Source organism: Rhodnius prolixus, unplaced genomic scaffold (assembly GCF_049639745.1).
Source record: "Rhodnius prolixus isolate KJV_2025 unplaced genomic scaffold, Rpr scaffold_1, whole genome shotgun sequence".
Lineage (NCBI taxonomy): Eukaryota > Metazoa > Arthropoda > Insecta > Hemiptera > Reduviidae > Rhodnius > Rhodnius prolixus.
Genome location: NW_027411581.1, coordinates 16,033,239 through 16,060,402, shown reverse-complemented (window position 1 = coordinate 16,060,402; position 27,164 = coordinate 16,033,239). Strand labels below are relative to the sequence as shown.

At 31.9% G+C, this 27,164-nt stretch overlaps 2 protein-coding genes across 8 annotated transcripts; one reads left to right on the top strand and one right to left on the bottom strand.

The window, feature by feature from the left end:
- Window positions 1–192: 192 nt before the first annotated feature.
- On the top strand, window positions 193–15,417 carry B52 (serine and arginine rich splicing factor B52). 2 transcript variants are annotated; one of them, XM_074114259.1, is made up of 10 exons: window positions 193–374; window positions 2,732–2,858; window positions 2,941–3,011; window positions 6,696–6,797; window positions 8,425–8,451; window positions 8,786–8,855; window positions 12,596–12,669; window positions 13,483–13,659; window positions 13,809–13,904; window positions 14,763–15,417. In XM_074114259.1, the coding sequence occupies exons 2-10, from the start codon at window positions 2,733–2,735 to the stop codon at window positions 14,857–14,859; spliced, it is 840 nt and encodes a 279-aa protein (XP_073970360.1). In that variant the 5' UTR covers window positions 193–374; window position 2,732; the 3' UTR covers window positions 14,860–15,417. The 2 variants fall into 2 exon arrangements, with proteins under 2 accessions (XP_073970360.1, XP_073970366.1); XM_074114265.1 differs by lacking the exon at window positions 6,696–6,797 and adding an exon at window positions 6,861–6,959 and having other exon boundaries at window positions 205–374.
- Window positions 14,949–27,074, bottom strand: LOC141446934 (cilia- and flagella-associated protein 45-like). Of its 6 annotated transcripts, none has more exons than XM_074113952.1 (12): window positions 25,194–25,246; window positions 24,942–25,053; window positions 24,596–24,768; window positions 24,276–24,416; window positions 23,244–23,404; window positions 22,509–22,698; window positions 22,257–22,430; window positions 21,224–21,397; window positions 19,618–19,833; window positions 19,263–19,440; window positions 18,004–18,112; window positions 14,949–17,092 (listed from the first exon to the last, which is right to left on the bottom strand). In XM_074113952.1, the coding sequence occupies exons 2-11, from the start codon at window positions 25,000–25,002 to the stop codon at window positions 18,012–18,014; spliced, it is 1,569 nt and encodes a 522-aa protein (XP_073970053.1). In that variant the 5' UTR covers window positions 25,003–25,053; window positions 25,194–25,246; the 3' UTR covers window positions 14,949–17,092; window positions 18,004–18,011. The 6 variants fall into 6 exon arrangements, with proteins under 6 accessions (XP_073970053.1, XP_073970076.1, XP_073970057.1 ...); XM_074113975.1 differs by having other exon boundaries at window positions 19,271–19,440; XM_074113956.1 differs by lacking the exon at window positions 14,949–17,092 and adding an exon at window positions 26,683–27,074 and having other exon boundaries at window positions 17,873–18,112.
- Window positions 27,075–27,164: the final 90 nt, after the last annotated feature.

Sequence of the window (27,164 nt, the reverse complement as noted above, 5' to 3'; positions counted from 1 at the left end):
GATAAATCGTTTTAGGATATATTACTTTGTTTTATATATTTTTTTAAATAAGATATATTTTGACACCAATTTTATTTAATACATTCCTAATGTTATATTTTTCAATGAAAATAATATAATTAATCTTTGGGTTCGAGATTATTTTACCTAGAAATGTATGCGTGCGCAACTACATATTGTGTATCCCTTTGGCATCTGGGAAACTGCGCAAGGTGATTGGTTGTTGTGTCTTTTTAGGCAGCCATCATTGACGTTCTCGTTCTCTAGCTAGTGTTGGGCTTGCTCCATCGTTTGTTTCTGCTGGACTGAATTATTCATCTCGGATTGCATTTCTACACACGGCTTTGAAGGACAGAATTTTTTTTTCAAAAGAGGTAAATGTAATGCTATTCTTAAATTATTAATGTCTTTAGTAATCAATTGTGGTCATATTTGAAACGCTTGAGCATGCTGGTTTTGATTGCCTATTCGTTACTTCATTTACGAAATTTTGAATTGTAAAAATTATGTTTTGGATGAAGTTAACAGACATCTGGACTTTTCCCTATTTAGAAAAAATTTTAGGAATACTTTAATTACAAGAAAATTTGATTCTGTGAAAATATAATTTTTAAATAGAATTTCTAAGGCATTTTTGAGAAAAATGCGTGTTCATCAAATGTAGTAATTAAATTTTTATAATTAATATTTGACTGTAAGTGTTCACTTTTCACTGGAGAAAATGGCAGCCATTTAATTTTAGTCGACGCCAATTCAATGTTGGTGGGGGTAGTTACTGGTACTATAATGATCCATTTTGTAATTGTGTGGGACAATTTTTTTTTATGAGCATGATAAAAAATAATTTTTTTTTTTTAATTTGTAGCTTCTTCATATAGGGCGGCAATCCGCCATAATTGCTACAGCAGCATATTGCATTTCAACCATTTGTCTGTTCTAGTTAATCGCTCTGCTTCTGTATATTTGTATGCGCGTTTCCACCTATTAAATTGCTTCCTGTAAGATAGAGGAGATAGCCAAGCAGTTAGAAACGCTGACCTCAAACTTTTAGCCCTCCCCCTCCTGGCACTCATTTATAGTCCTCTCTTTTTTGTTCTCTCCCTCCGCCTCGGATTGTGTGATTGTGAAAGATAACAAATTGGTAGCAGAACGCAAATGCAATACATTGGTATGAACATCGAATTATATGTTTTGGGATATCCCTTTCGAGTTTGTAATACAAGCAATACAGTTATGAAGTGTCTTCAAACAACTGATTTCTTTTCACACTTATTTACAAGATGACTATGGAATCTATGGATAGTATTTACTTTCACTGCATTGAGAGAATTTTAACTATGGAGGGGTGGGGTTCAGTATCCTTTTTTTGCCTGTGCAATAAAATATCATTGGAGTTGGTATTTTGCTTTGTGACGTCCTCCGTGTGTAGCACCTACCGCCAGCCCTATATTAAGAAGGCTCTAAAGTCGTCTCTTTCCGTTAAAGTGAAACCACCATCATCTAAGCGTTTTAGGCTGATTTACATTGAGGAGTGAACAATTATAAATTCTTTTAGGTACTAATCAGTTTGATCAAGTAATTCAATTTCAAGTATTTTGGTTTTGTTGATAGTAAATAATAAGTCTGTTAAAACTAGATTCCATTTAAGAGGTGCCTGTGAAACAAGTGCGTAACAAAATTGATTCTTTTCAGTTCCAATTGGGGTCCCCTTACCAAACTATTCTGGCTTATTGAACTAAGAGTGTTTTCATTCATATTCTTCGAACAGTTGTAGGACTCTGGGGCCTCAAAACGGACATTTTCCGAGAAAATTGTTGAATCAAAAATTTGCATTGATTGCAATATTTTCTCTTAGAACAGGATTGCCCTTCCTAATACTTCTTAAAATGTCGCTTTTATTCATTTTTGGTCGCCTTTCTTTGGTCTCTTTTAACTGCGCTGTTGTGACGAATTTCTTCTATGATTATCGATAAGAAAAACGTTTTTTAAAGAAAATTGTGGAATTTCATCATTAATAGAAAAAAAAAAAAAGCAGTTGTTTGGTTAAGCTCTTCTTTGAAGCGGTTTGGTTTGTAAAGTCGAACTCATCTCTTGTTCATTCGGGCAGTTTCTTATTTATTACATTCTGTTGAAATATGTTAAACCTCAAGGGAGAGCCATAGATCTCTTTCTCTTCTAAGCAGTTAACCACAACCATGCGTTAGTGTTGCAAACTAATAGTCTAAGCTAGGTTTTGATAGGTCAGAGTCGTTTATTGAATTGGGATACTACTATTTTCTCGAGATAAAAATAATTTGTGAATTGATGTAAGAATAAAAATTGAGTATGTCAAACTTAAGTTAACTTGAGCATTGGGTCTAATCACCTAGCGCATTCTACCGCATCGAATAACTCGGATGTGTACAGGAAGTGATCCGAGCGTGAACTAATTGACTAGTTGAGAGGTTTGGTAAAAAGTCCAGTAACAGGAAAAGGTTAAAAAAAATTAATGACGTTTCATTAAGTTACCCATTTTCTTAGATCTAAAAGGAATTAATTACAATAATGCAATGTTTCATTTGAATCACATAATGCTATGTATCTTGCCTAAGTGTCACCTATTATGCATAAACTTTGAATGCCTACACCTGGATAGAATGGATTTTTTCCCCACAGTTTCCTTTATGATAGTTTGTTTTAATTTAATCAAAAAAAATCTTAACTGAGCTTTTATCCTTCTTTTTATTTTTAGAATGGTTGGATCGAGGGTTTATGTGGGAGGATTGCCCTATGGCTGTAGAGAACGTGATCTGGAACGCTTCTTTAAAGGATATGGGCGGACAAGAGATATTTTGCTGAAAAATGGATACGGGTTCATTGTAAGTAGTCTTGATATTTTCTAGATTCATGATATGCAAAGAAAATTAGCTAATATCAATCACGGTTCTTTTTTTATTTCAGGAGTTTGATGACTACAGGGATGCAGATGATGCAGTGTACGAATTGAATGGAAAAGAATTGCTAGGGGAAAGGTACGTAAGACTTGAATGATTTATTGTTGTCACAAGGTTCATACTACCCAAGTTAATTGTTTTATGTGTACTTATTTAATTTTTAAAGGAATTTTGAATATATTACCACAAAATAAAATAGTTTTTTTTTTTTTTAATACAGTAGATAAGTTAGCAATAGAATTTCCCCCCAAAAAAGTAAGAATTAATGTGTTCTCCTTTTTCTAAGATTTCAAATTTTTGCTACTTTTTTTTTTTTTTTTTTAAGACATATTTGAACCCTGTGATAGCAATGTTTTTTGAATATTTTATATTAAAATTAATATTTTAATTTGAAATTAATTTATCTTTATTTTATTTTGTTTACCATAAATATTTTATTGTTTATTTTATTCGTTGTTCTTGATCTATCTAGTTTGATGGTTAGATGGAAATGTACTTCTGAAGGGCTAGTTTGATTTAGTTTTTGTGTTTGTGGCATTTGGTTTTTGCCTTTTCTCCTAAAATGAGTAAATACAGTTATAAAATACTAAAATTTTTAATAATCCTAAGAACGTTGAGTGTTCTTATTGCAGCTAAATTTTTACTTGAGGCACTTTATCATCTGGATTGGTCAGTGGTCCTTAAAAGAGGTTTTTTTTGTTTTTTAAGTTAATGCTTTATTTTTAATATTTGTAAAGAATATTTTATTGAACATGTTGTCCATTGCTAGCCACTTTTTCCCTTCTTTCTGACAGCATTTGAATTCCAAGTCGGACAAATGACTTTTTTTTTTGTGAGGAAATGCATGAATCCGACCCACTTTAGCATCTTCATGAGAATGGAAGTGCTGTTCAGCCAGGCCATGTGCCGTCGAGCGGAGGAGTAATCAGAATGGGCAATGTTAAGTGAATACGGCGGGTGTGGTAGGACTTCCCATTTAAGTGATTCCAAATAGGTTTTCACCAGTTGTGCAACATGTGATTCAACATTTGTCGTGTAGTAAAATCACCTTGTCGTGTCTTTGATTGTATAGCGGCCGCTTTTCTTCCAATGCTCGGCTCAAACGCATCAATTGAAACCGATAGCAATCTCCCGTGATTGTTTCCTTCGGTTTTAGCAATTCGTAATAAATTTACGTCCAGCTGATCCCTCCAAGTGCAGAGCAGAATCTTCGAACCGTGGAAATTCGGCTTTGCCCACGATGTTGATGCATGGCCACGTATTCACATTTCCATCCACTACATGATGGAAAAAACCTTATCTCTTTTACTATTGAATTAGCTGATCACACGTGAAAGGCCTCTTTCGACGTCTCTCGGCTTCAACTCGTAGGGCACCCCACGTCCTTGCTTTTGAAATATCCTTTTGCCTTCAAACGTTTCGACACCGTTGTGTGATCAACTCCTGATGAATCTGTAAGATTAGCTAGCGGCGTTTGACATAGATTCTTCATGAAATAATGCCTCCAATTCAATTCATACAATTAAATTCAAGTTTGGTTATAGTACTTCCTAATAGATTAGTCACGATTCACTACTGCACTCAAGCAGTTCTGTGGTACCAACTTTTGTCAAGTCACATATTGTTAGACTAGGCACTTAGGAACAAATTCTATAAGCCTAAAAGCTGTTAATCAAAAGATTTATTATTATGGTTTAATTTATGTTAATAGGTTAGTCTAATGACTTCTTTGTTTTACTTAATTGCCAAATAACTAAGAAAATAATCTGCTATCTTTTTCATGTTACTGCTTTTTAAAGAATTCCCAAAATAATTAGTGCATACTTTAAATAAGCTAAACCTCAAATAGCGACAGATAGAATCATCAAAAAGCCATTGATATCTTTTATATCCGTTAGCCTGCGATGTAACCAACATTCGTAAAAAATAGAAACATTAAGGGCAAGTTCCATATACCAGGAAACATCTCTGTTCTACTCTAAATTTCTTCCCCGTTAAATTAAATTCAATGAACATTCTGCCTTTCATTTGTTAATTTTTTGTCATTCGCTGTTTCGTCCAGGTTAAAGATGTAAAAATTATAGAAAAGTAAACAATAGAAGTATAGCTTGTTTTAATATTTAACAAATGTAATTGTTAGAAGCAACAAAGGAAGGCGACGATTTCTTTTTTGCCTACAAATTTACTTTTTCCATATTAAAATTTAGAGGAGTTACTCGGGTTGTTAGGAGTGTAACAAGCCATAATGATTTGTGTCAAATTATCATTTGACTCTTGTCTTTATCCATCCCTCTTCGGTTACTCGGGATAACTGAACGTTCTGTGCTAAATTTAATGTTTAATGAAAATTAACCAATTGTTTAAACGTAGTTTTGCAATAATTGCGGCAAGGATAAGTCGGGCGATTGTTCTATATAGCAATTAAATCCGAGTGTCAGCACTCAGAAGTTACTATTAATTTTGGTTACTTCCATTTTTATAACTCGGAAATCAAATTTCAAGAACATTCACCTCTTCCATCCAAATTGGTTGATTGGTTGCAGTTCTTGGTACAATAAACGTTCAATAAATGTCTATAGGTTGTGGGTTATTGTAGGTTTGTGTGTTACCTCTTTCTATTTCCTTTAGTATCTGCATGTTATCCGTCTTGTAAGTTAAAATTACGGAATATGAAATTGTCAGTACTTGAACGTGTTAATAAAAAAAGAAAATGAAAGTTCATTAATCAAGTTTAATATCTAGGTCATAAAATAATTGTGTATTATCAATAATTTCATCAGTTTTATTTTTGTTTTCATGTTTGTTTCTTTTCATTATGATCAGTTTCGGATTTTTGTCATTGTTCAAAAATAGATCGAGAAGTTTCAGAATATTTTTTTCAAAGCACAGAATAGATTCACTTGACTCTCTTCATCAGGGTTTTTTCCTTTGCTGTACCCATCCGTCCAAGAATTGACTAAAAACGGTCAGAGTTAAAAAAAACAAGCATGTTTTGTCGAGTTGTTAGAGTTGTTAGTTGATCAAATCATTAACTTGTTTTACCATTGTCGTGCAATCATATAGAATAGATTAGAAATATTTTAACGAGGTTAAAAGTATGTAAATGTGCTGTGAATTTGGCTGTATTCATGAACGGTCGGTCAGTTTCTATATGAGTGAAGGTAATCGTGAAATCAATAATTTGGCAGATCATGTAGTAGAATCAAGAAAGAAATTAAAAGAAACAGGAATTATTTTCTGGTATCCAACATTTTTTTAAATATACTTTTACTTAACAAACCAGCTTGCGTTTTGTACTTTTGTTTCACGGAGGGTCGATGATTAATCTGGATTGAAACTAATAATTTTCTTGAATTTCAAACGCTTCGTAATTGCTTAATTCTAAATATGATAAAACTTAAAGGTAGGATTGTTTCGGTTGTTCTAGAAAGTGAATAAATCTAAGCCATTTCAGATAAAACTAACAAAAGTTTAAATTCTAAACTAAAAACTTTTAGTGACATCATTACTTGTTTTTTTTAGGACTTCGACACTTTTTCCTTTTTATTAATCTTTATTTACTGCATAAATGTGTAGGATTTGTTGCTCACTCTATTAGATACTCTGGCTGTTTTTGCAAGGCTTTTCGATGATAATTATATTATTAGACCGTTGCGCGAAAGTCGTTTAGTCAACCTGTTTGTAAAGGACTTCACCAGACGTACAGGTACGATCGACATCGTAGTAGGTTTGTGGTGGTGACACGGTGGAAGTATGTTACAGGATAGTGGTGGAGCACGCAAGGGGAAACGATCGCCGTCGCGGCCCAATGCTCGACCGTTACGGCGGTGGCAGGTCGCGCCGTCCCAGCTCTGGCTGGTTCAAGTAAGTAGAGATGTTCCTTGTAGAGAAGTTGTGAGACGTGTCCGTTGGTGTTGTCTGTTGCAGAGTGTCCGTCGAGAAGGCTCGAGGGACGCCGAGGGGGAGCGATGTGTGGCGCGGCCGGTCCCAACCCCTTCCTCCTCCTCGCAGGCGTGCTCGCAACAGGTAACACTATTAACTCATCTCAATTTTCTTCTCTTAATTATTTTAATTTTAGTTGGTAATTATACATTTTAATTTTTTAAATACAAGTAGGTTGTGCAAATTTTATAAAACTTTCACGATAATTTGCTAGCGCAGTTATTAGTCATTCACACTTACTTTTATATTTTTGATCATATAACCAAATATGAGAAAAAGGCATTCGAACTTACTTTTATCTGCTAAATTTAAAACGCATTTTTTTTAATTTATCGCAGTAAATTATCGAGACATGTTCTATATTTTTGTTTTTAAAAGAAAGCCTAACTAGCCACTTAATTCACTATAAAGGTTGATAGCTTTACTGAAGCTAACGATAATTTTGTTTTGACATGCAGCTTAAATAAGTGGTATTCAGAAATGCTCTTTCTATTTTATAAGCCAAGCATTTAACGTTAAAATTATTCAGAAGACAAGATATTAAATATCTGAATTTACTCTTGAATGTGTGACTAATAAGTCTCACAACGGAGTCGTATCAAATACTGCGGAGGGTGAAGAGAGAAGTTACATAAGCTGTGTGTTAAAATAAGAAATAAGGGGGTAACTGTTACTGAAAGCAAAAGGGCTGGGCTGACGGTTCCCCTTAAGGAAATGCAAATACTTTTCGGCATTTTAGACTATTTTAGACATCTTACACTGTTAAGAAAAACCTCCCAAATTCGATTCTTGCCCGTCATCATAATTATAAAGTACTGAAATCAAATTGATTGAAATAGGTTACTTTCCAAATTATTTCTCTCTTCATCACCCGCTGATATGTGGTATATATTTTACATTTGATTTAAAATAAAACAATGTGTAATGTAATTTTTCCATTAGGAGTTATTGTTACTAGCAGGCGCACCGAGGTATTCGCGAAGACGAATCAAAATTTTGTATTTTTGACTAACAGATTTTCTAAATTTTATTAAAAGGCTCAATTGAGAATTTATATGGTACGTTTGATGGAATTTTGAAACCTTTAAACATTTTTTTTTTCTAGGATAACTCACTATTATTAAGTTATCCAATGTTCAATTCTGCCATCTTATTTCGCCATTAATATAAATATATTTTATTTTGATTCGTTTCTACTTATTTCTGTTTTAATATTTAATAATAATAACTGGGGAATATTTAATTTATCAAATGTAGTTCAGTTTGTTTACATTGTTTCTAAATTCTAGAAATTCTGAAAAGTTTTGTCAAAAGATGTTAGGTGAAAAAATTTATAAAACCAAATAAGTGATTTTTTTTTAATTCTTTTTTAATAATAGTGCAAGTTAATTAAAGTTATCTTGAAAATTTCCAGACAAATGCGATTATAGAAAATTAAATTTAGAAAATATTTATTAAAACTTTAGGTCGCGTGTTTTACTAGGGTATTATTCTTCTTATGTTGGCGTATTTGGATTTTGGTGTGCTTTAATAAACATTTCTGTTTCAGGGAACCTGAGTTCCGCAGTAGTGACAGGTGAGAGCCATTTTGAATTTATCTGGTTGGGGTTAGTGTTTTTTCATTTTTGTGATGAGTTATTCAGTGGAAAATATGGAATCAGTCTTCATTTCAAAGACTGACTGACTGCTTGTTGTTTTTTCCAAGGCGTCCTTTCCTAATCCTTTCTCCATTATTTCTAAACCACTATGTGTGTAAATCACAAACTAAATTCCTACACAGCTTCTAAAATAATCAACATTTTCTTGGCACTCCCATCACCCTCCGAATTTGTTAAGAAAGATTGCGATATTATATGAAACATGCCAATTTTGTTTGTGTGATTCAAAGAATTAGTTTTTTCCTATTACAGATATGGACCTCCAACTCGTACCGATTACAGACTGATTGTGGAAAATTTATCAAGTCGTGTTAGCTGGCAGGTATGTTGTACTTGTTTTAAATGTTAAACTTAATCTAATTATAAAGAAAATAAAAAACCGTGTAATTTTATAGAAGTATCAGAGAAAGATGCTTGGGTTTAATACCATTGCCGGCAACCTGTTACACTTAATGGATTCAGGAAGCTAAAGCTATATTAAAGAAAATTGGATGAAGTACCTTTGAAGATGAGTTTTTTCTTAGGTGGCCAATGAAAAAGAATGTTTATGCTATATTAGGAATGATTAATAGAAGTTCCTTGTGAGAAAATATTTTGGATTCTGCAGCAGAGGCTTGTAACATTTTCTAGCGAGCGTTGAAAGGACAGGATAATCTACCGCAATTGGAAATACTTTTTATTCTGGATTAAAACAAAATAATTGGTGCACTACTGACGGAGGGCGAAGACATCCAAATATGAATCACTCTGACATTGCGTGAGGCCAAAATTTAAAGGAAAGGAAGAGTGTGATTCTAAAAAAATTAAATTGAAATGAAGCGTATCAGAAGAAACTACTGATTGGCCGGCATATGGTTTGGACCCATAGTATCTTTTTTTTGTAATAACTCTATAAAATTATCGATAAATAACCATATTACCACCTGAAAAAAAATATAAAATATGAAATTTTGAACATTTTAAACAATGTTTGTTTTCGTATGAGGAGACAGAGGTGTGACAGACCTTGGTTTCGGGCTCTCTGACATCCCGGTATCCAATGATGACGATGATGAGACAATGACGATGATGTTCAAAAAGGCTTCTCTTTTTCACATGTCCGTCCAATCCACAGTCAGGGGATACCACACGCTTGGAGAGCGTTAAAAAAAAAAATAATAATTGAAAGAAAAACGAGTGAACACTAAGTTACGTAATGTGGTATGAAACCACACACAGATGGATGGATGATGGGATCCACTAACGTCGCATACATAAGGGATGGTAGGGACATATCCTCCGCCACTACATCGCCACCTCTGGCCTCTTTGCCTTTCTTCCGGTGTTGTCTGGCTTGCCTGTTGACGGGAGCACCACACTATAACCACACCCTCTTTTTGAGACGAGATGAGGTGCTCTCTCGCCGCCGTGGCGCCCCGCCCGCCAAGGTAAATAACATTCAAATCTCTCTCTCTCTCTCTCCCTTCTCTCATGCTCTTTTTGTTAAGTTTTACTTGTTAATAATTTAGGTGATTTCTGAAAGCAAAAATTAATAAACTCAATATCTTGTATTAGAGAATCAGATGTCCCGAGGAGTCGTCCGTATGGTTGAGGGGACATTTCTTTCACATCTCTATAGCATTTTTCAGATGTATAGGATTAACTAGGCTTATTAGTCATTAAGTTTTTGTGTGCTTGTATTCATACAGTAATATTTTTATGACAAGAGTTGTAAATTTAAGGTGTTGGTGAAACAAAATATTTAAACAATGATTATGTAAAAAGTTACATATTTATTTTCAGCTAGCCATATGTTATCAACTATTGTTATGTCCTATTTCTTTTCTCATTAGATTCATGTCTTGTAGAAGTGTATTGAGTTTAATTAAGTGAATAGAATTCCATGTAAATACAATTTTTACTACCACCACAACACTACGCTGTTAACTACTAATTATTTACTTACTACTTGTACTTACTATGCTAATAGTGCTTCTAACTCTACCACTTCTTACAACTTAGCCAACTTGTCTTCTCTTTGTTATCTAAAAAAAACAATACAGTTATGGAACACTAGCTAAACACACAGATGTGTTTGACTTTCTGCACTCTTTCCCAACCCCGAACTAGAGCATATATGTAATTACATTTTTTTTTTTTTTAAATCTACTTTTTTCGTTTTTTCGAGTTGGCCCCAGGTTTAATCGCAATTCAACACTAACGAATAATTTTTTTTTTAATCGCAATTGGAAGCATTTGCTTAATTTTTGTTCATTTAATTTTTTGATTTTCTTTTTATTAATGCTGATCAATTAAGTACAATAAGCTAACCAAATATTGATCTAAGGTGGTTTCGGAGTTATCATATACATTTATATAAGTTAAATAATTATTGTAATCACTAAGTAAAAGTTTTCCTACACATTTTTATATTTTTTGAAGTTGTGCCTTTAGAAATAAATCTTGTTGCATTCCAGAAAGAAAAATTACGGAAAAATTTTAAAACAGGTTAGCTTAGAGTTAGAGGAAATGTTAGATTTGTTACTTTTTCCATATCGATTTTCATCAGAATTACAGTGTGCGAATAAATAGAAACAAAAAATCGCTGAACTTGAAAACAATATTTCGATTCGGTTATAAGTTATGAATATTTTAAATATGAATATATGAGATAAGAAACTGGACGATAAAGAGTAATTTTAATCTAAATAAACCACTGAACATAAATTATGTATTAAAATAATTTGTAAGTACCTTAAAAAATTGTGGTTGCCATAGTTAGATTTAATATAACATTGTATTTGATGTTCACATGTTTTAAGAATTGTGCTAGAATCTATATCTATAGAATAATGTTAATAGTTTTTGTCTATTTTATTTATGAAAATGAGAATTTTCTGCGTAAGAAAATAATTCATCCATTAGAGTAAATTTATAAATTATTCATCGAAGGCTCAAGGAAAACAAAATAGCGGATGCCTTTGTAAATTTAAACAATCAAGACTAAACCTGATTGAGACAGATAATAAGTGACAGAAATGATGAAATTTGAACGGAATTAATTTCGTGAGTGAAGGAGAAATTAAACGATAAGTTACATTTCTTGGATGGATCTCTTGAGTATCAAGGGACTCGCCCAAATGGCTGGCAGAATCTAAATTGACGATGATTTCCTGAACATACCTGGAAATTCACAACTATCTTGATAACTAGATATGTGAAAAAAATATAAGATGGTGGCAGAGAGAAATTTAATTTTCGACTTCCGTGAATTCAATTTTTATTTTTTAAATAGAGGAATAGTTGACACTCCACGCTTTTAGACTTCAGTTTATACTGACCATCCCCTCTACAAAATTTAGACATTTTCTAACCAAGTGTATTTTTCTTTTAAGCCCAATATTACCGGTAGGTATTTTAACGTTTAGATAAAATACGTTTGCTTATTAAGTTTTATTTTCACAAGCAATGTTTCCCTTAGAAAATTTAATAATTTTAATTTTACAAAATGGTAGTGGTTGATCTCATTAGTGCCAATGGGTTAGTTATTTCATTTGGAGACGTTTAAGTTAGTCTGATCTTTGTTACCGTGACTACACCAGTCCTACACTATCGAATTTATTTTATAATGCGGTTGATGGAGAAACATTGCGTGTGAACTGAAACAAGTGAGAGCATTTATTATGTACAATCAGTTATGTTTTCTGAACTTAAGTTTGTTTAAATTATGACAGAATTGTATATTTCTAGAAATTACTTTTTTTTATTAAAAAAAAAAAAAAAAAAATTGGGTCTTAGAGGTAATGAAATAAACCACATTCTTTCATTTTAAATGTGGACAATTAAAAATTTTTCGAAACGAATTTTAATATTTTTAATTTATTTTTTAACAAATAGAAAACATTTCTATTTCAAATATTTTAAATTTTATAAACGCTGTGTTCTATAAAAAATATTTTTACCTATTGGTCATGATTTTTTTAAATGAAGCTGAGTATGTGGTTTAGTTCATTTTATAAGTAGGTCCTCAACTTAATTACTAAATTAATCTCTTTTTCTTTTTTTTTTTTTATTTGCTGCTAGGATTTGAAGGATTATATGCGACAGGCAGGAGAGGTGACTTATGCTGATGCTCACAAAGATAGGCGCAATGAAGGGTGAGTGATTTTAATTAAATATTTTATATTATAATGTCTTAAGAGAAAGGAATCGTGTCTTTGAAATCAATTTCAAAAGGAATTCAGAGGTTGAAGAATCGATTGAATAATACTAATGTAATGCCACCTAAAGGACCCAAGTTTTAACATTTTCACTTCTCGAAGGAGATTTTGAATAAAATGTATGAGATAGAACTTTGAAAATCATTAAAACAAGTTCGTGTTCACACCAAATTTTTACAAACTTGTAATCGCACTAATTAAGAGTTACGTTTTCGTGCAAATTTTTGACTATGATTTTTTTACCGGAAATATCCGTTTTTAGGTCCGATGAGTCCGGAAAATTGGTTTATACAAATTAGTATGTGTGTGTGTGTATGAAACTAAAACGAAAATTTGGTTATTATTTCTAGAAGGGGGATGAATACATTCCCTTCAAGTATTTTTCTGTGAATAACTGTCTATTTCTAGGCACTGATTAGGAAGGTTTATATTTGTTATTAAAATTCTAGTTTGGAGAGAGTTACAAGTACATCTTTATTCAATGATTTGTTCAATTGTTTTAAAATTTTCTTTGAACTTCGTTAATAGTTGTACTGTGGGGTAGATTTCACTTCAGGTAATGTTGGTACTTCCGGCGTAATAAGCCCCTTGTGGCTGAGGTGCCGTGGGACGTAGGTCCCGTTCTGTTGTTAATTCTAATGTTTGTACTTAAAGTGTCTCAAGAATTAAATGTAAATTATATTTAATAGTTGTTTAATGAAAATTTGTGTCAACTTTATTTTTAAAGTTATTCTTTAATTGTTTTTATAGCGTGGTGGAGTTCGCAACTCATTCAGATATGAAAAATGCTCTTGATAAACTTGACGATACAGAATTGAATGGTCGGCGAATAAGGCTAATTGAAGATAGACGAAGATCGCGTCGATCAAGGTCGTCGAGCTCAAGATCTCGTTCAAGGTCACGATCTAGGAGGAGGTCTAGGTCCAGGTTAGATATTAAAATGTTCTTTAGGATAATGTGCTTTGGGCTAGTATTCTTTGCAACATCACCAAATTGTCCGGAATTTTCATGCCTTATTTTTAAATTTATTGTAGTTTAAAATTATTTAGTCTGTAATCATTGCTTTCTTTATGCAGATCAAGATCCAGACGTAGTTCAAGGAGCCGTAGCAGGCGTAGCAGCAGATCAAAATCAAGAGCGAAGTCTGGCTCCAGGTCGAAGTCTCGATCCAAGTAAGTTTTTATCTTGAGACACCGCAATAATTTTTTCAACTTTTTTAATTTCTCTTACAAGGATAATATTGCGAACTTTCATGAAAAAATGATTTTTGTGAATGTTTTCCTTCTGTTGTGGTTTCAGTCACTTATCCAAAATCCGTTAACTCGAAGTGCGTCTCTCTTGAAAAGAATATTCGATTTTATTTTACAATTTTGTCTTCTAACATATGATTCAAGGCGCGTGGCGCAATCATATTCTTTACTAACGGCTCCTCTTGATGGAGTTTGTGAGTAAATAATTAAATGCTTTCCCCCATCAAGGTTAATTTCTACAGGATATCTACTAGATAGTTTTTCTTAACCAGTCTTTAGTTCCCTAGCGCTGGAGATTCTGAACATCCCAATGAATATATTTTTATTATAAATTAAAAAAGTAAAGTAATGTCAATTTTTTTATGCTGACTGTATGTAATGTAGGTATGCTGGCTGTCCAGCAACCAAATTAGGTGTCGTAGACGGAGGCGGTTAGGTAACATAGTTAACTATAAATTTCTCAAATAAAGCATTAAATAAAATTCAAGCCTTGACTGTAATCCAATTTAATCGAGATAAAAGCTATATATTAACACAAGGATTGATAAGAAAACAAGTGTCAGTAGGTTTTTTACCAGTATTTGGTTCGTTAGATTTAATATATTTTTCGTCAAGTCCATCAACAACGCCCACATATTAATTTTATTCTCCAATCAAACTGTTCTGGCCGATATTTTATCTTCTCTTTCCCGCATCATCTTCCAACTCAACAGTGTCAGTTGAAGTTACAATTACTATGTTATGTCATTCATATTAAATTATTTTCTGGTTTTCTAACAGGGATAGATCTGGAAGCAAAGACAAATCTAAATCAAGAAGTCGTTCAGCGGATAAGAATGGAACTCGATCGAGATCTCCAGATAACAAAGATGATTAAGGAAAAAATGTGTATCACAAAATAATCTTCATTTAATATTCACTTCTTAACACCCTCTCCATCAAAATTAGTTTACATATTTTGTTTGGTTGTTCTTATATCAGAATATTGATTTCTTGTATTATTACATTTTTTTCTTTTTGATATGTTAACAATGTTCATTAAAAAAAAGTTAGTGATATATCTGTAAAAAAAACTTAAGGTGATAAATGTGGAAAACTTAAGTGAACTTGTAAGAATGGAAGGTACTTATGAGGTTAGCTGTATTTCTAGAGGCTGCTTCTTCATCTAGCTATTTTTTTTCTTCACTAAACAGTAATCCAACGTCTTGACTTATTATATATATTTTTTTCTTCTGTTGCTTAAAGATTAAATCCTAAGGTAGTTAGTTGCTCATTTTTCTCAAAAATTTAATAGTTTTTTATATTATTATGGGTTTATTATATTAATTAGCATTATCTACTTTTAATGTCGAATTTATATTTTGTATTTAGGAGAGGGTTAAAGTAAAACTGCCTTCACAAAGTTGAAGTATCATTTTATATTAAAAAAAACAAATGCATGAAAAAGTGAAATACACTACGTCCATTACTTGTTGAAAGTAAAGTGTTACAAAAGTTTTTTTTTAATCTTTTGTAACTTTTGTAGTTATTTGTTGTCAACCAATTGCAGTTTTAAAAGTGTATCGGGATTCGTACATTGTATGATATTGAATATATATATATATTATATATAAGTATGATTAAAGATTTTTCTTGGTTTTTATTTTTTAAGCATACATTTTCTATTGATGTGGTGAGATTTTGATGTTGACCTTTATTATTTAGACGTATCTAGGGTACAACTTATAATTGTATAGAAGTAGTGTTGAAAAAAATCTGCAACGATGTAAATTTCTTCAAGCAAAAAATAAATTCATTTATTCGCATTATTATTTTAAACATTTTTAGTTACTCATCCACTCGTTCTAATTAAAAATTGTACGTTTTAAAGAAATGGATTTTGTGGCAGTATCAAATAGCACAGAAAAACGGGTGGGATACGTTTGAAGTTGTACTTCTAACCAACACATCCACACACCAAAAAGAAGTTTTAGAGTCGTAATTTTGAAGGTCATCGACAACAAGGCCTTCATGAGCCAAGGTATTCAGGATGGCATACATTTGAGTACAACTGCGTATTAGCTGTATATATTACGCTTCCAATATGATATTGATTTTTACCTGTGCTGTACGCACACCCCCTACCATCATAAAGTCTTAAACCCCTGTCTTCAAACAAAAGTAAACCACATGATTATTTTCTAAATTACCTTAGGGAATTAGTTGAATTTGTTTACTCCAAACGAGAGCAACAGTCTAATACAAGAAGATTAATGCTCTTAAGAGCAATACTGACACAGAGATGGATTATTGCTGAAGGATAGATTATTTATTGCTATAAACCACTTTTCTGGTTGCAAAATTCGGGTGAGGAATATCGATCGGTCCCCTGCAATGCAAGCAGAAGAGACACTGGAAACTGGCCTGCGAAATAGTTGAAAAGGTTTTTGGTTCGTTCAGCAAGAGTAAGTCTCCGAGGGAGAACGGCATAAGGCCTGTACCCAATCAGAAACCTCTTACCTAACTTAAGGACGCATACTTCAGACGTATATTGGATATACATTAGTGTGGTAAAGCCCTTAGTTCTTTAAACCTCATGTTTCGAGGTATGGCACGAAAAAGAGGTCTCAGAATAAACAGTAAAATCATAAATAGTGGTAAGTCCTTAAAGTTGCATGTATTACTACGTCGCCTTTAGCAATGTCTTCAAGGCAGCCTTTGAACTTCTGCCCTTGCTTATTGTAACAACTTAGGGACTAATTAGTATCTATTGTCTTTCTCTTCCTCGATAAATGAAATGACGCACCCATAAGGGAAGGAACGCATGCAAATACTTTCCATTGTCCCCCATTCTAGAATAATCGAGGACTTGTAAAAATTATTTACGAGTACAGTAGATCATTTCGAAATTAAATCCAATCATTGTTACGATTCTAGACGTGATTTTTATTACCACGCTAACTTTTACCCGAGTACTGAAGAAATCGAGGCTTATAGATGAGCCAGAACCTGAGCTGTCTTAAGGGGGGGGGTTCAGCATTGCCATTGGGCATATGGCGGGCGTCGGCATTACCCCTTGGGAGCCATCAACTTTTCATGTTGAAATGTTCGACATTCTAAGTGCCCAATATCTGAAAGATTAGAAGAATCAATGTGAGAATATAGATTATCTGAGAGACCGATTACCCTAAAGGTTTGGTCACACACTGCATTAGATGGGAACTTGACAATGAATGCTGAGAGAACTAAAATCCTTCGCAAACCACAATAGGTAGGTATTAGGTGAGTCTGGGACACAAATCTAAAGAAGGCAACGATGAAGCCGGTAGGCTAGCAAAGGAGGGAATTCTGCAGATGATTTCTGACTCCTAACATTTTCGTTGCAGCGATGCGAAAAAATGAAGCCTGATAAATGGGTCTCACGAAAGCATGCCTATTCATTGGAAAATTCAGCTGATTATCACATACCTATTCATAATTCACAATTCAAGATTATTTTCTGTAAGCGATTACAGGCTAAGGATGTTACATTAGATTTTAAGGTTGTTAGTCTGTAGTAGAAGTGGCCTTATACATTAAATTTAGCCGCATTACATTTTTAAAACAAAAAAATATGCAAAAGTCTAAAAGATTTTTACTGATTAACTTCATTAAAGAAATTTTCTGCCATAGTATAATAATTCTCTAAGTGTTAATTCTTTATTTAACATAGTATTTTATTTTATTGTATTGCATAATTAGTAAACAAATATCCTCCCTGCACTTTCAATTCGGTTTAAGCGCAAGATATAGAAGGAATAGAACCTGTGTGTTCCGAAATCTTAATTTGAATAGAGTTCGAAATGGAAGTATTTTGATACAAATAACAGTAACACATTAAACATACAGTATCTGTAATCAAAACTGTCTGGTCAATAATAATCAAAAACTTTAATTTTTTATTTTGGTAATTATCTTCAGTTATCAAAGATTTCAAATAGACACTGCGGTGAAAAATAAACATTTTTTTTTAAGATCGAAATCAACGTGCTCAAATTCTTACCCAGGATTTTAGTTGCCTATTTTTTTCTGATGCTTAATTTGTCTCTTGACTTTGTACTTTAAGTTTTCTTTCAATCTCTTCAATATATTTTTCCGGAACATTGTGGGATCTAAAATCAAATTAAAAAAATGAATTTAATTATTTAATAACTGGAGTTATACTCCTCAAAAGTTGTTTCTAATTCATTCAAAATAAAAGTTTTATCACTAACATATTCGAAATGACTTTTTTTAATCATTGAAATATCTTGATTTAATGAGCAACCGCAATTGGTTTCACATTCATTCCAAGGTCTACAGACTAAATGGATCTTTTATAATATTTTTGTCTGTTTGAATCCAAAAAACAAAAAAATAGAAGAAAAAATTGTTGATTAAGCTCAATTTAAGTTTCTTGTGAGGTAGAGTATATCAATAAAAACTATTTCGCAATAGGTGACTATGTAAGTTTTTCTGGAATCTCGGCGTTTTAGCAGAGATCTCAGCCTAACAAAAAAACACTAATATTCCCAAAGCTCAAGAATTTATAAGTTTAAATATTTGCCACCAAATTTTGATTAAAGCTTAAAGCTATCCATTAGAAAATTCATCTGACCACCACTCATTATCACAATTTAAGATTATTCTCTGTCAGGCGGTTACACTCCAAGTACAATCCTAAGCAAGTCACATTAGATCATTAAAGTTCGCAGTCTGAAGTAGACTTAGTCTTGTAGCCGATCCTTAACATTAATTTTTTTTTTAAGTCAAAGTAATAATTCAAATTTGTTGAAGTTATAATATAAGCTTACTATATTTTCTGAGTTGATTTGTTTATTTATGTACTTCTCTAAATTTTATTTCAAAATAGGTATTATTTATATTTTATTACATAACTAGTAAACAAAAATCTTGCACACACTACATCTAGGGATTTGGCATTCGGTTTTTAGTGCAAGAATTCTGAATTCTATTCCGTGTAATTGTTCCCTAACATCGTAAAAAAAAGTGGGCGTTACAGTACAGAGATGAACTAGCCAGAATCAATCGTCTAATTTCAAGCCTTATTTCTTCTCAGGCTGTTGCGCCAAAGCTTAATTTTAAAAATTTCAACCGAAACCTGTGCAATAATTGCATAAACAATCATTCCTCCACCTGACGTATACACTTGTCTGTACCTGACCTTTTTCAAAAAATCCCGCCTGGAATTTCTAGAAAGATAAACCATCTCTTTTAAATAATCACGTTGCTACATACTGTTTAACAGATAAAGTTTCTTACGGTTATACCTAATAGCTGTAATTTTCTTTTTAATTGTCTTCTTCAGTGATTCATCTCTGTTATCACTCTCTAATTTGACAGCAATCCCTTCCTCAAACACCTGACGTCTCATCCTTATTCTTTCAGCCTCTCTTTCGTTTATTTGCTTTAGCAAAGCAGCTCTATGTAGCAACAGTTCCTAACAAAATAAACAGAATTCCTAAAGTAATTACAAAGTAATAGGATGTATCAAGAATCTGGGTGCTTTCTTATCTTCAGAGTTCTTTGTACTACTTAAAAACTATCTGCCAAAAATTATTTACTAGTCAATGCTAGTTATTAGCATATGAAAATATGTAACATGCATAATTATTACCTTCGTACGTTTTGCTTGTTCTTCTTTCTCTCTTTCAGTAATAATTTCATCTATCATTTTTATTTTAGCAACTTCTTCACGTTCTCTAGCTGCCTCTAATTCCTGCCACTGTCTTCTTTCCTGTACCTGGCGTTGGCGATCTGCTTTCAACTCTTCATTTTTTCTGCGCTTTTGTTCGGCAACTTCTTTCTCCTTTGCTCTCCATTGTAGTTCATACTATTGATAAATTCAGATAATTTATCAATATACTAATATGAAATTCTGGTTAGATAAAACTTAAATTTTGCAATAGATTTATATATGTAGTTTACAAGATATTTTGAACATTTTAATAAAAGAGATTTTATTACATTAATACAATTTTTTAATTTTTTTTTTTTAACTCGCTAATTTTTTGTAAGTGACAATTATCTTTGAAATAAAGGTGCACCTACATTTTTTTTTTCTATTGGTTGGGAGGTTGTTGGTTTGAGAAGTAAATATATTTTTTTACTTTCATTCAGGATACAACTCAATCACTTTCTTAGTGAGCTTGATTCCGAAAATGTATTTACAAACAAATTAGGCAACATTATTTTTTTAGGCTACCAAAACATTAGCTTTTTAACTGTCATTCATTAATACTAATTATTTTAGGCTTCGAGATTTATGGACAGAAGTAGTAGTGTCAGGGTATATGGAGCTAATGAAATGCACGATATCTCGGTATAACTAGAAAAATTGTCCCAGTCATTCTGACAGGTCGAGGGGTAATATATTTTTGCTGCTGAGATTATAAGAGAAGGATAATCAATGCACAGTCGTAATTTTCTCATGTCACTGAGGTAGTCGCAATGTCTGTCAAGTCCTGCAATTACGAAGTTATTTCAAGGCAGTGCGAGTTTGCGTGCATTGGAATTCTAAACTAAGAGCATAGCATGGATCTGTCAACGATAAACCGGTGTAGATTTGACAGAAGGAAGAACCACACCAATAGAAAAAGATTTAAATGATTCAGAAACTACTCTTTAAATTGATTTTCGGATATGAAATTCTGTCAATTCTTTTAACGCCTCTTAATTTTGTAAAAGTAAGGAAACTAAACTCAATAATAAAGTAGCACTTTAGAGAGGTGCAAAAAAGTTACAGCTTCTTTAAAACTCTTTTTTTTTAAAAAAAAGTTTAATGGGAAACTGCTTTAAATAAAAGCGATAGATGTGCTTTTCACGTTTTAGGAAGTTTTTTCTCCATAAAGTATGTTATTTAACCATATCTAATATCTATGAGACAACCCCTCTTTCCTTTAGCAGGACAATGCAGCGACTTTCACTGGGATTTCCTATATTGATTCTATTGCGAAAATGTCTACAGCCTTACCCCTCCTCATCAAGAATGATCATCATAGCAGATCTCAAGCTGGGTTTCGTTGCTTTTATTCTACAGTGAATAATTTGTTTTAGTAAATCTAAATTAAGAATGTTAAGAAAGGTGCATTGCTTCTTTATTGTTTTTAAAGCTGCGTTTATTGTACTCTGACGGCTGAATAAAGATAAAATAAAATAACTTTAGATAAATCTTAAATTTTTCTTAAAATTTGTTCAATTTATAAAAGATTTTAATATCTGACCTCCTCTTGAATCCTTTTTGCCCTAATTTCATCTTTGGCTGCTTGACTATCGTGAACTTTTTGTTGGGCTGCTCTTAATTTGGCTAATTCTTTTTCTTTTGCCTGTCGAATTTTAGCTGCTTCCAATTCCCTCTCAGCCTCTTGTTCAGCTTTTTCCCGCATATACTGCTTAATCTATAAGGGAGAGGAAATATACAAAGTGAGTTATTTTCATGATTAATACTTTAGGAAATTCAACATTATGATAGGCTCTTATTCTCTTATTCATCACTTAAATGTAGGTTTCGTACGTTTAGGACATTTTTCATTTTGAATTTATAATTCAAGACTGAAATTTCGTTTAAACACCGTAATTCAAATTACAACAGTAAAAGACCAACTCTAACTTTCCCTTTTTCTTTTTATTATGCGGGAGGGCGTGATGATTGTTTAGAATAAAGATAAATCACAAGAATAATTTGGAATAGAGTTAAAATGAAATACCTTTTTAATACTAACTATATGATGAGATACATCTTTTATTATTCTATGTGATGAGATACATCTTTTATTATTCTAACAGAAAAATATTTATGGGCGATAAAAGGCCAGCGCAAGGGTCTGTGACATCTAGTACATTCTAAAAAATATGATACTAGAAGTATGAATGAAATGATGGGTCCTTGCTGATTTCTGTACATTTTGGCCTTTAATTAACCCTTGTACTTAACTTTTAAAACTGTAAGTTTTTGTTAAGGAGTATTCATTTGAGGATTCAATGGCAGTGAAATATATTTGCTATTATCAAACTTTAAGCCTTCAATTAATCTATTAAAATATTATATTTTAACATCCAATTAATATTTTGATCATATTCATTTATAAAATCATTTAAAGAAAAACAAATAAATTTTTAGAATTCTTAATTTGCTTATATCCTCACTATGTGAACTACAATTGCTGAAATACTATTCTTCAAATACATTTTACAGCGATTATTAATACAGGTTAATGAAAAATAAAAAACTCACATCAGAAAACCTCTTTCTCTCACCTTCAGATCTGCTATTTTTGACTGTTTTTTCTCCATTTCGGCCAGTTCCATAATATTCTTGTTAATTTTGTTTAATTCTTCTCTAGTTTTTTCTTGTAATCTTTCTTTCTCTTGAATTTCGTGAAGTTCATCTAGTCTTGTCTTCATTATAGCCTCATTCAGAAGCTTTTGCTCCTAAATAATATGGAAGAACATAGTTGTGAGTTTGTTTTTAATTTAATTCTCATCAACAAATCTTTTTTATTTATTTACCTCCACTGTGCGTTCCGCTTCCACTTCTCTCTCGAGTTCATTACCTTTTACTTGTTCCCTAATCGCTTTGATATACATATTTTTTTTTTTAATTTCCTCTAATCTCTTCTCTTCTTCTCTAGCCAATGCCCTTTTCCTTTCAAGTTCCATCAAATCATCTAATCTTTTCTCTTCTTCCCATAATTCTTTACTAAAATCAAACAGAACAAAACACAAGAATTAGAGAGTACAAACTAAAACAGAAAATAGCTGAACTAAAACAAGAAAGAAAATAGCATAAAATTTTATAATTAGCATTTATAAAATAAAAATTAATATCTTATAAGAGAAATACAGATGTAATAAACATAATATTGTTCCCCAATTTTTGCAACAGTTAAGCTGACTTACATAAAGCACTTATAAAATTTGTAGTTTTGATTTATGGCTTTTTATTCACATTTTAATTCCTGAACTATTTTACTTTTCTGTTATTATTACGGTCAGTTATAATCATTTATTTCAAAATAAAATTCTGAACATTAAGAACATGCATCTATGGAATAATTTGACCGAGTTGATGGAATTAGCAAAATTTCAAAATTATCCCCCTTTTTTTAAGATTCGGATTGAAGAAATTGTGTAACTTGTTCTCTTGACACCAATATAAAAGATTACATACACTCAGATTTTTGGTTTTATCAGAATATTACTCGCTAGTTATAATATGAAGATGGTTATTCATAAAAATATTACTCTATAGTCTTCTTTTCGGCGACTTGAGCATCCCTTATAGCTTGACATTTAGTTCCTAATATCAATTTGTTACAAAGTTTTATATCATCTTCATCTTCTTGGCGAATTTCTTTTGCCCGATTTGTCAAAAAGTTGGCTTTTGCCTCAGCCTCCACTTCCAACTGCACAAATTCACAAATATATAAATTTACATAGTAATTTTCAGAAAAATAAGTCATACACGTGGATGAATTTCAATTTAAAACCTGACGCAAATGTAACGAAGTTGTTAAAGAGTTTTAAAATAAATCTTTTGGGGGCAGTTAATGCATCAACAAATATAAAAATATTTATGCAAACTCCTTTACTGATTTTTCCATTGACAGTTGATTTCCAAACATTTCGAAAAAGTTTCTAGGTGGAGTGGCACTCACTTACGAAGATATAAAAAGATGGGAAAAATTAGTACAGTCATGTAATAATCCTGCTGTAGAAGAACAAGACAAGTCCGATTCCTCTCATTCAAGTTGGGCAATTCCTTTACCAATTGATTGGTGGCAAGTAGGTGAGTCGACTGAGACTTAGTAGTATCTATTTTAGATAGCTAATCTAATCTAAGGGTACCTCCCTTAAAATAAATGAGTTAGTTAACCCGGGAGTCCCTTCTATTTGAAAAATATCTCTGATAGAATTCTTTTTGGTACTTTAGAAGATTTTCAGTTAAGAAAAAAAAAAAAATAATCCATTACTTGATTCACTTGATTTTTTTTTATTCAAGTAAGGAATCAAGGTTTTATGTACGGGAAGAGCATGGCATTAGGGAAAAGAAAGGAAAATTGGCTTTTCTCCAAACATGGGTCTACTTTACAGAATTGTTACTGATTTTTTTGGTAAATAATAGCAGTACTACATTTTTACATTGATTTCTGAAACCCCACTTTTTTTAGTAAACATATGTAGTTCATAAAATTATATTTTGTAAATGAATGACATAATTCGAAATAATTATAACTGTTCTTTAATAATCTGGAACTATTAAGAAAGTGTACTAGCCTGTTGAAGTCGAGGGCCATATTCCCTTAGAACAGGATAACTTTGCAACTCTCTCTTTCTTAAGGCGCTTTTGGTTGCTTGTTGTTCTTTAAGTAATTTCATTTCGTTTGTAAAAGATTCATCAGATTTGTTCCTCATAGCCTGCCAATTGTTATAAGTTTAATTGTTTAGAAAGTAGCTACATATATTCCTATCTTGTTAGTCTCAGTTGTTCACATACATACAATTTAGTAACAGAAATATTTTGCTTATTATATTTCCTTAATTTATCAAATTTGAATTACTTATTAATAAATTAAAAAAAAAATCGTATTAAGGACCTCTGGTTTTTCGTAAATTTTTTGCATATCCTCTTTGGTGAAAACAGCGGTATTAACATTTGGCTGTTCACTCGGAATAATGATGTCTCGAACAATATCATGGGTAATGATACGGAGGTAATGTTTTCCATTTTTTATGAATTCACCTTGTACAGGACACTTATCCTTAATTCCTGCCAACAAAATCTTTTTAGAAGTAAAAACTGAAGTCATTCCATTTTACTTTTACTCACTAGACAACTTTTTTTTTAATTAAACCCAAACACAATCTCTAGGTGCACCCCTAAGTAAAAACGATAAAATATTTTTCTATTCTATCCTGATAATAAATAAAACTGTTCCTTACCTTTACCTTTCTCATTGGTAAAATTTGGTTTAAAATCTTTACAGCTATTTCGCTTTTGCATTGCTTACCGAATCCTAGGTAAAAATCCTGAAATTTATATGATTTGATTTCCCTGACAGAATAATAAATCATTAATATTTCATATTTGTGATAATGGCCATGAAATAAAATATTTAAACATTACTGAAATAATTTGCATGAAAAGTTATATTATTTAATTAAAGCTTGAAGTTATGCCTAAATGCCACTTACCAATAATATAAGCTGCAATTAGAAACATAAATCTGGTGCAACAATTTCTCTTGCTACAATTATAAAATTAAATTAAAATTTTGCTTAAAACATAATTTTTTTTGTTATTTAAGATATCTACAATGAGACGAGATAGAGAAAGAATTTACCTTTACACATACTCCTGTGCACATACATAATTCGTTCTCTCTCTCTCTCTCTAAAATTTGATTTTGAATTATTTATTTCTATTTTTATTATTTACATTCTTTTATTAGGTACGGAAAGTATGGCGATCATATCAAATTCTCTATTAAATGATTAATTAAATTATGGTTAAATGTGGAGCTGAAATTCAGAGAAGATTAGAATTCCACAACCGGAAGAACTCTTTTACTAAATGGATAATTTACTTTTTTAAGATTTTCTATTACATGCACAAAAACAAAGTTAATATTTAAAAGTAAAATGAAGGAGAGTAGCGAAGTACTGCCAATGGAAGTTTGACAGCTCAGCGGTATATCAATGAAGTGTTTCGATTTCACGTCCGAGGAAGATCACTTACTGGTGGGGATCAATTCATTTTCATGCATGATGGAGCCCGCCCTCATACTGCAAATGTGATACGTGAGTTCATAAATGCCAATAACATTCAGACTCTTGGCTGGCCAGCTTAAAGCCCGGATTTGAATCCGATTGAACACTTATGGGACCAGCTGGGGTAAAACATTTGCAATCGTCCTGACCCACCACGGACTAATGTCTCTGGTAATCCAGGGCTGGAACAAGTCCTAAGAGAAGAACGGGAAAGAATTCCACAACAAAACATCGGGCGCCTAATAATGAGCATGCCAAGACGTCTACATGCTGTTATTCAAGCTCACGGTAGCAACACAGGTACTGAGCATACAATCAAAAATTTTTCTGTAAAAACTTTTTTTAAATTTTTGCACAATTTTAATAAATTTGTCTTGTGTAAAAATTTATCTAATAACTGGCATAACTTCTTTTCCCCATCACTATTAACACTCCTCTCTGTACTAATAACAAAGTGTTGTCTTCAAAGTGATGTTCATCTACAGGTTGTACTGTGGGCTTCTTCCTGTGGCCCTTTAATTTTTTCGCTGTATGTAGCTTCAATATTGAAACGTACGCAAGTTTTGATTATGAACTTCAAGTAACTTATTGAACATGACAATGATGGCAAAAGTAACTATAAGTTGGATGAATCCTACTTGTAATAAATAATTTAATAATTAAATATAATTTGTACATTTCGCGAATTTTAGATCAAAGAGCTCAACATTTTATAGTTTACATTTTCAATAAATTTTAATAAATGTGTAAGCTTGTGATTGCATCACGTCAATAAATATAAAATATTTGGTTCCAACACAATAGGGATTAGTTATACTAAAAATCGTTATTAGAAACAACTTACTGTAATAAGTAAATACATTCTTTTAGACCATTAATAAAAATTACTAGTAAGAGAAAGTAATAAACATACCTGCTAGTAAAAAAGATGGACAAAATATGAGTTGTCATGGTAATATACATAGTGGTTAATTTTAATATTCAGACAAACTAGTTATTTTATAATGAACGGTTCAGGCTCCCACAGTTTTCTTTAAACTAGTTAACCTTATTGCACTTAAGGAGTTCAATCACTCACTTTTATTTAAAACATTTTTTCTATAAAATTCTATTAATGTCACAGGGTGGTCAGGCTTTCTTCTAAAGTGTATTTCACTGCCGTGTTTACTTATCACCAATTAAATATTAATAAAGATTAAATATACATTCATATATCCAAAATTCTAAATTAGAAGAAAATTGGCTGCCTTGAAATGTCATTTCATTGAATAGATTTTTTTTTCAACGATTTTATTCAAAAATGATAACTTTAAGTGAACATGTGTAATATTGAATTGGACTCCTCCTTAGCACAAATTTTATGTTTCAAGAAAATACCAGAGTAAAAAATATCCA

Bases quoted from the DNA above. Each gene is read 5' to 3' on its own strand.
- LOC141446934 (XM_074113956.1), bottom strand. From the start codon at position 25,002: ATGCAAAAGCGAAATAGCTGTAAAGATTTTAAACCAAATTTTACCAAT. The intron at 22,431-22,508 runs GTAAATAAATAA...CATATTATTTAG, and splicing joins AAGCGGAACGCACAGTGGAG to GAGCAAAAGCTTCTGAATGA. The intron at 18,113-19,262 runs GTAAGAAACTTT...ATTTGATTTTAG, and splicing joins TACAGCTATTAGGTATAACC to ATCCCACAATGTTCCGGAAA.
- B52 (XM_074114259.1), top strand. From the start codon at position 2,733: ATGGTTGGATCGAGGGTTTATGTGGGAGGATTGCCCTATGGCTGTAGA. The intron at 2,859-2,940 runs GTAAGTAGTCTT...TTTTTATTTCAG, and splicing joins AAAATGGATACGGGTTCATT to GAGTTTGATGACTACAGGGA. The intron at 13,905-14,762 runs GTAAGTTTTTAT...GTTTTCTAACAG, and splicing joins AGGTCGAAGTCTCGATCCAA to GGATAGATCTGGAAGCAAAG.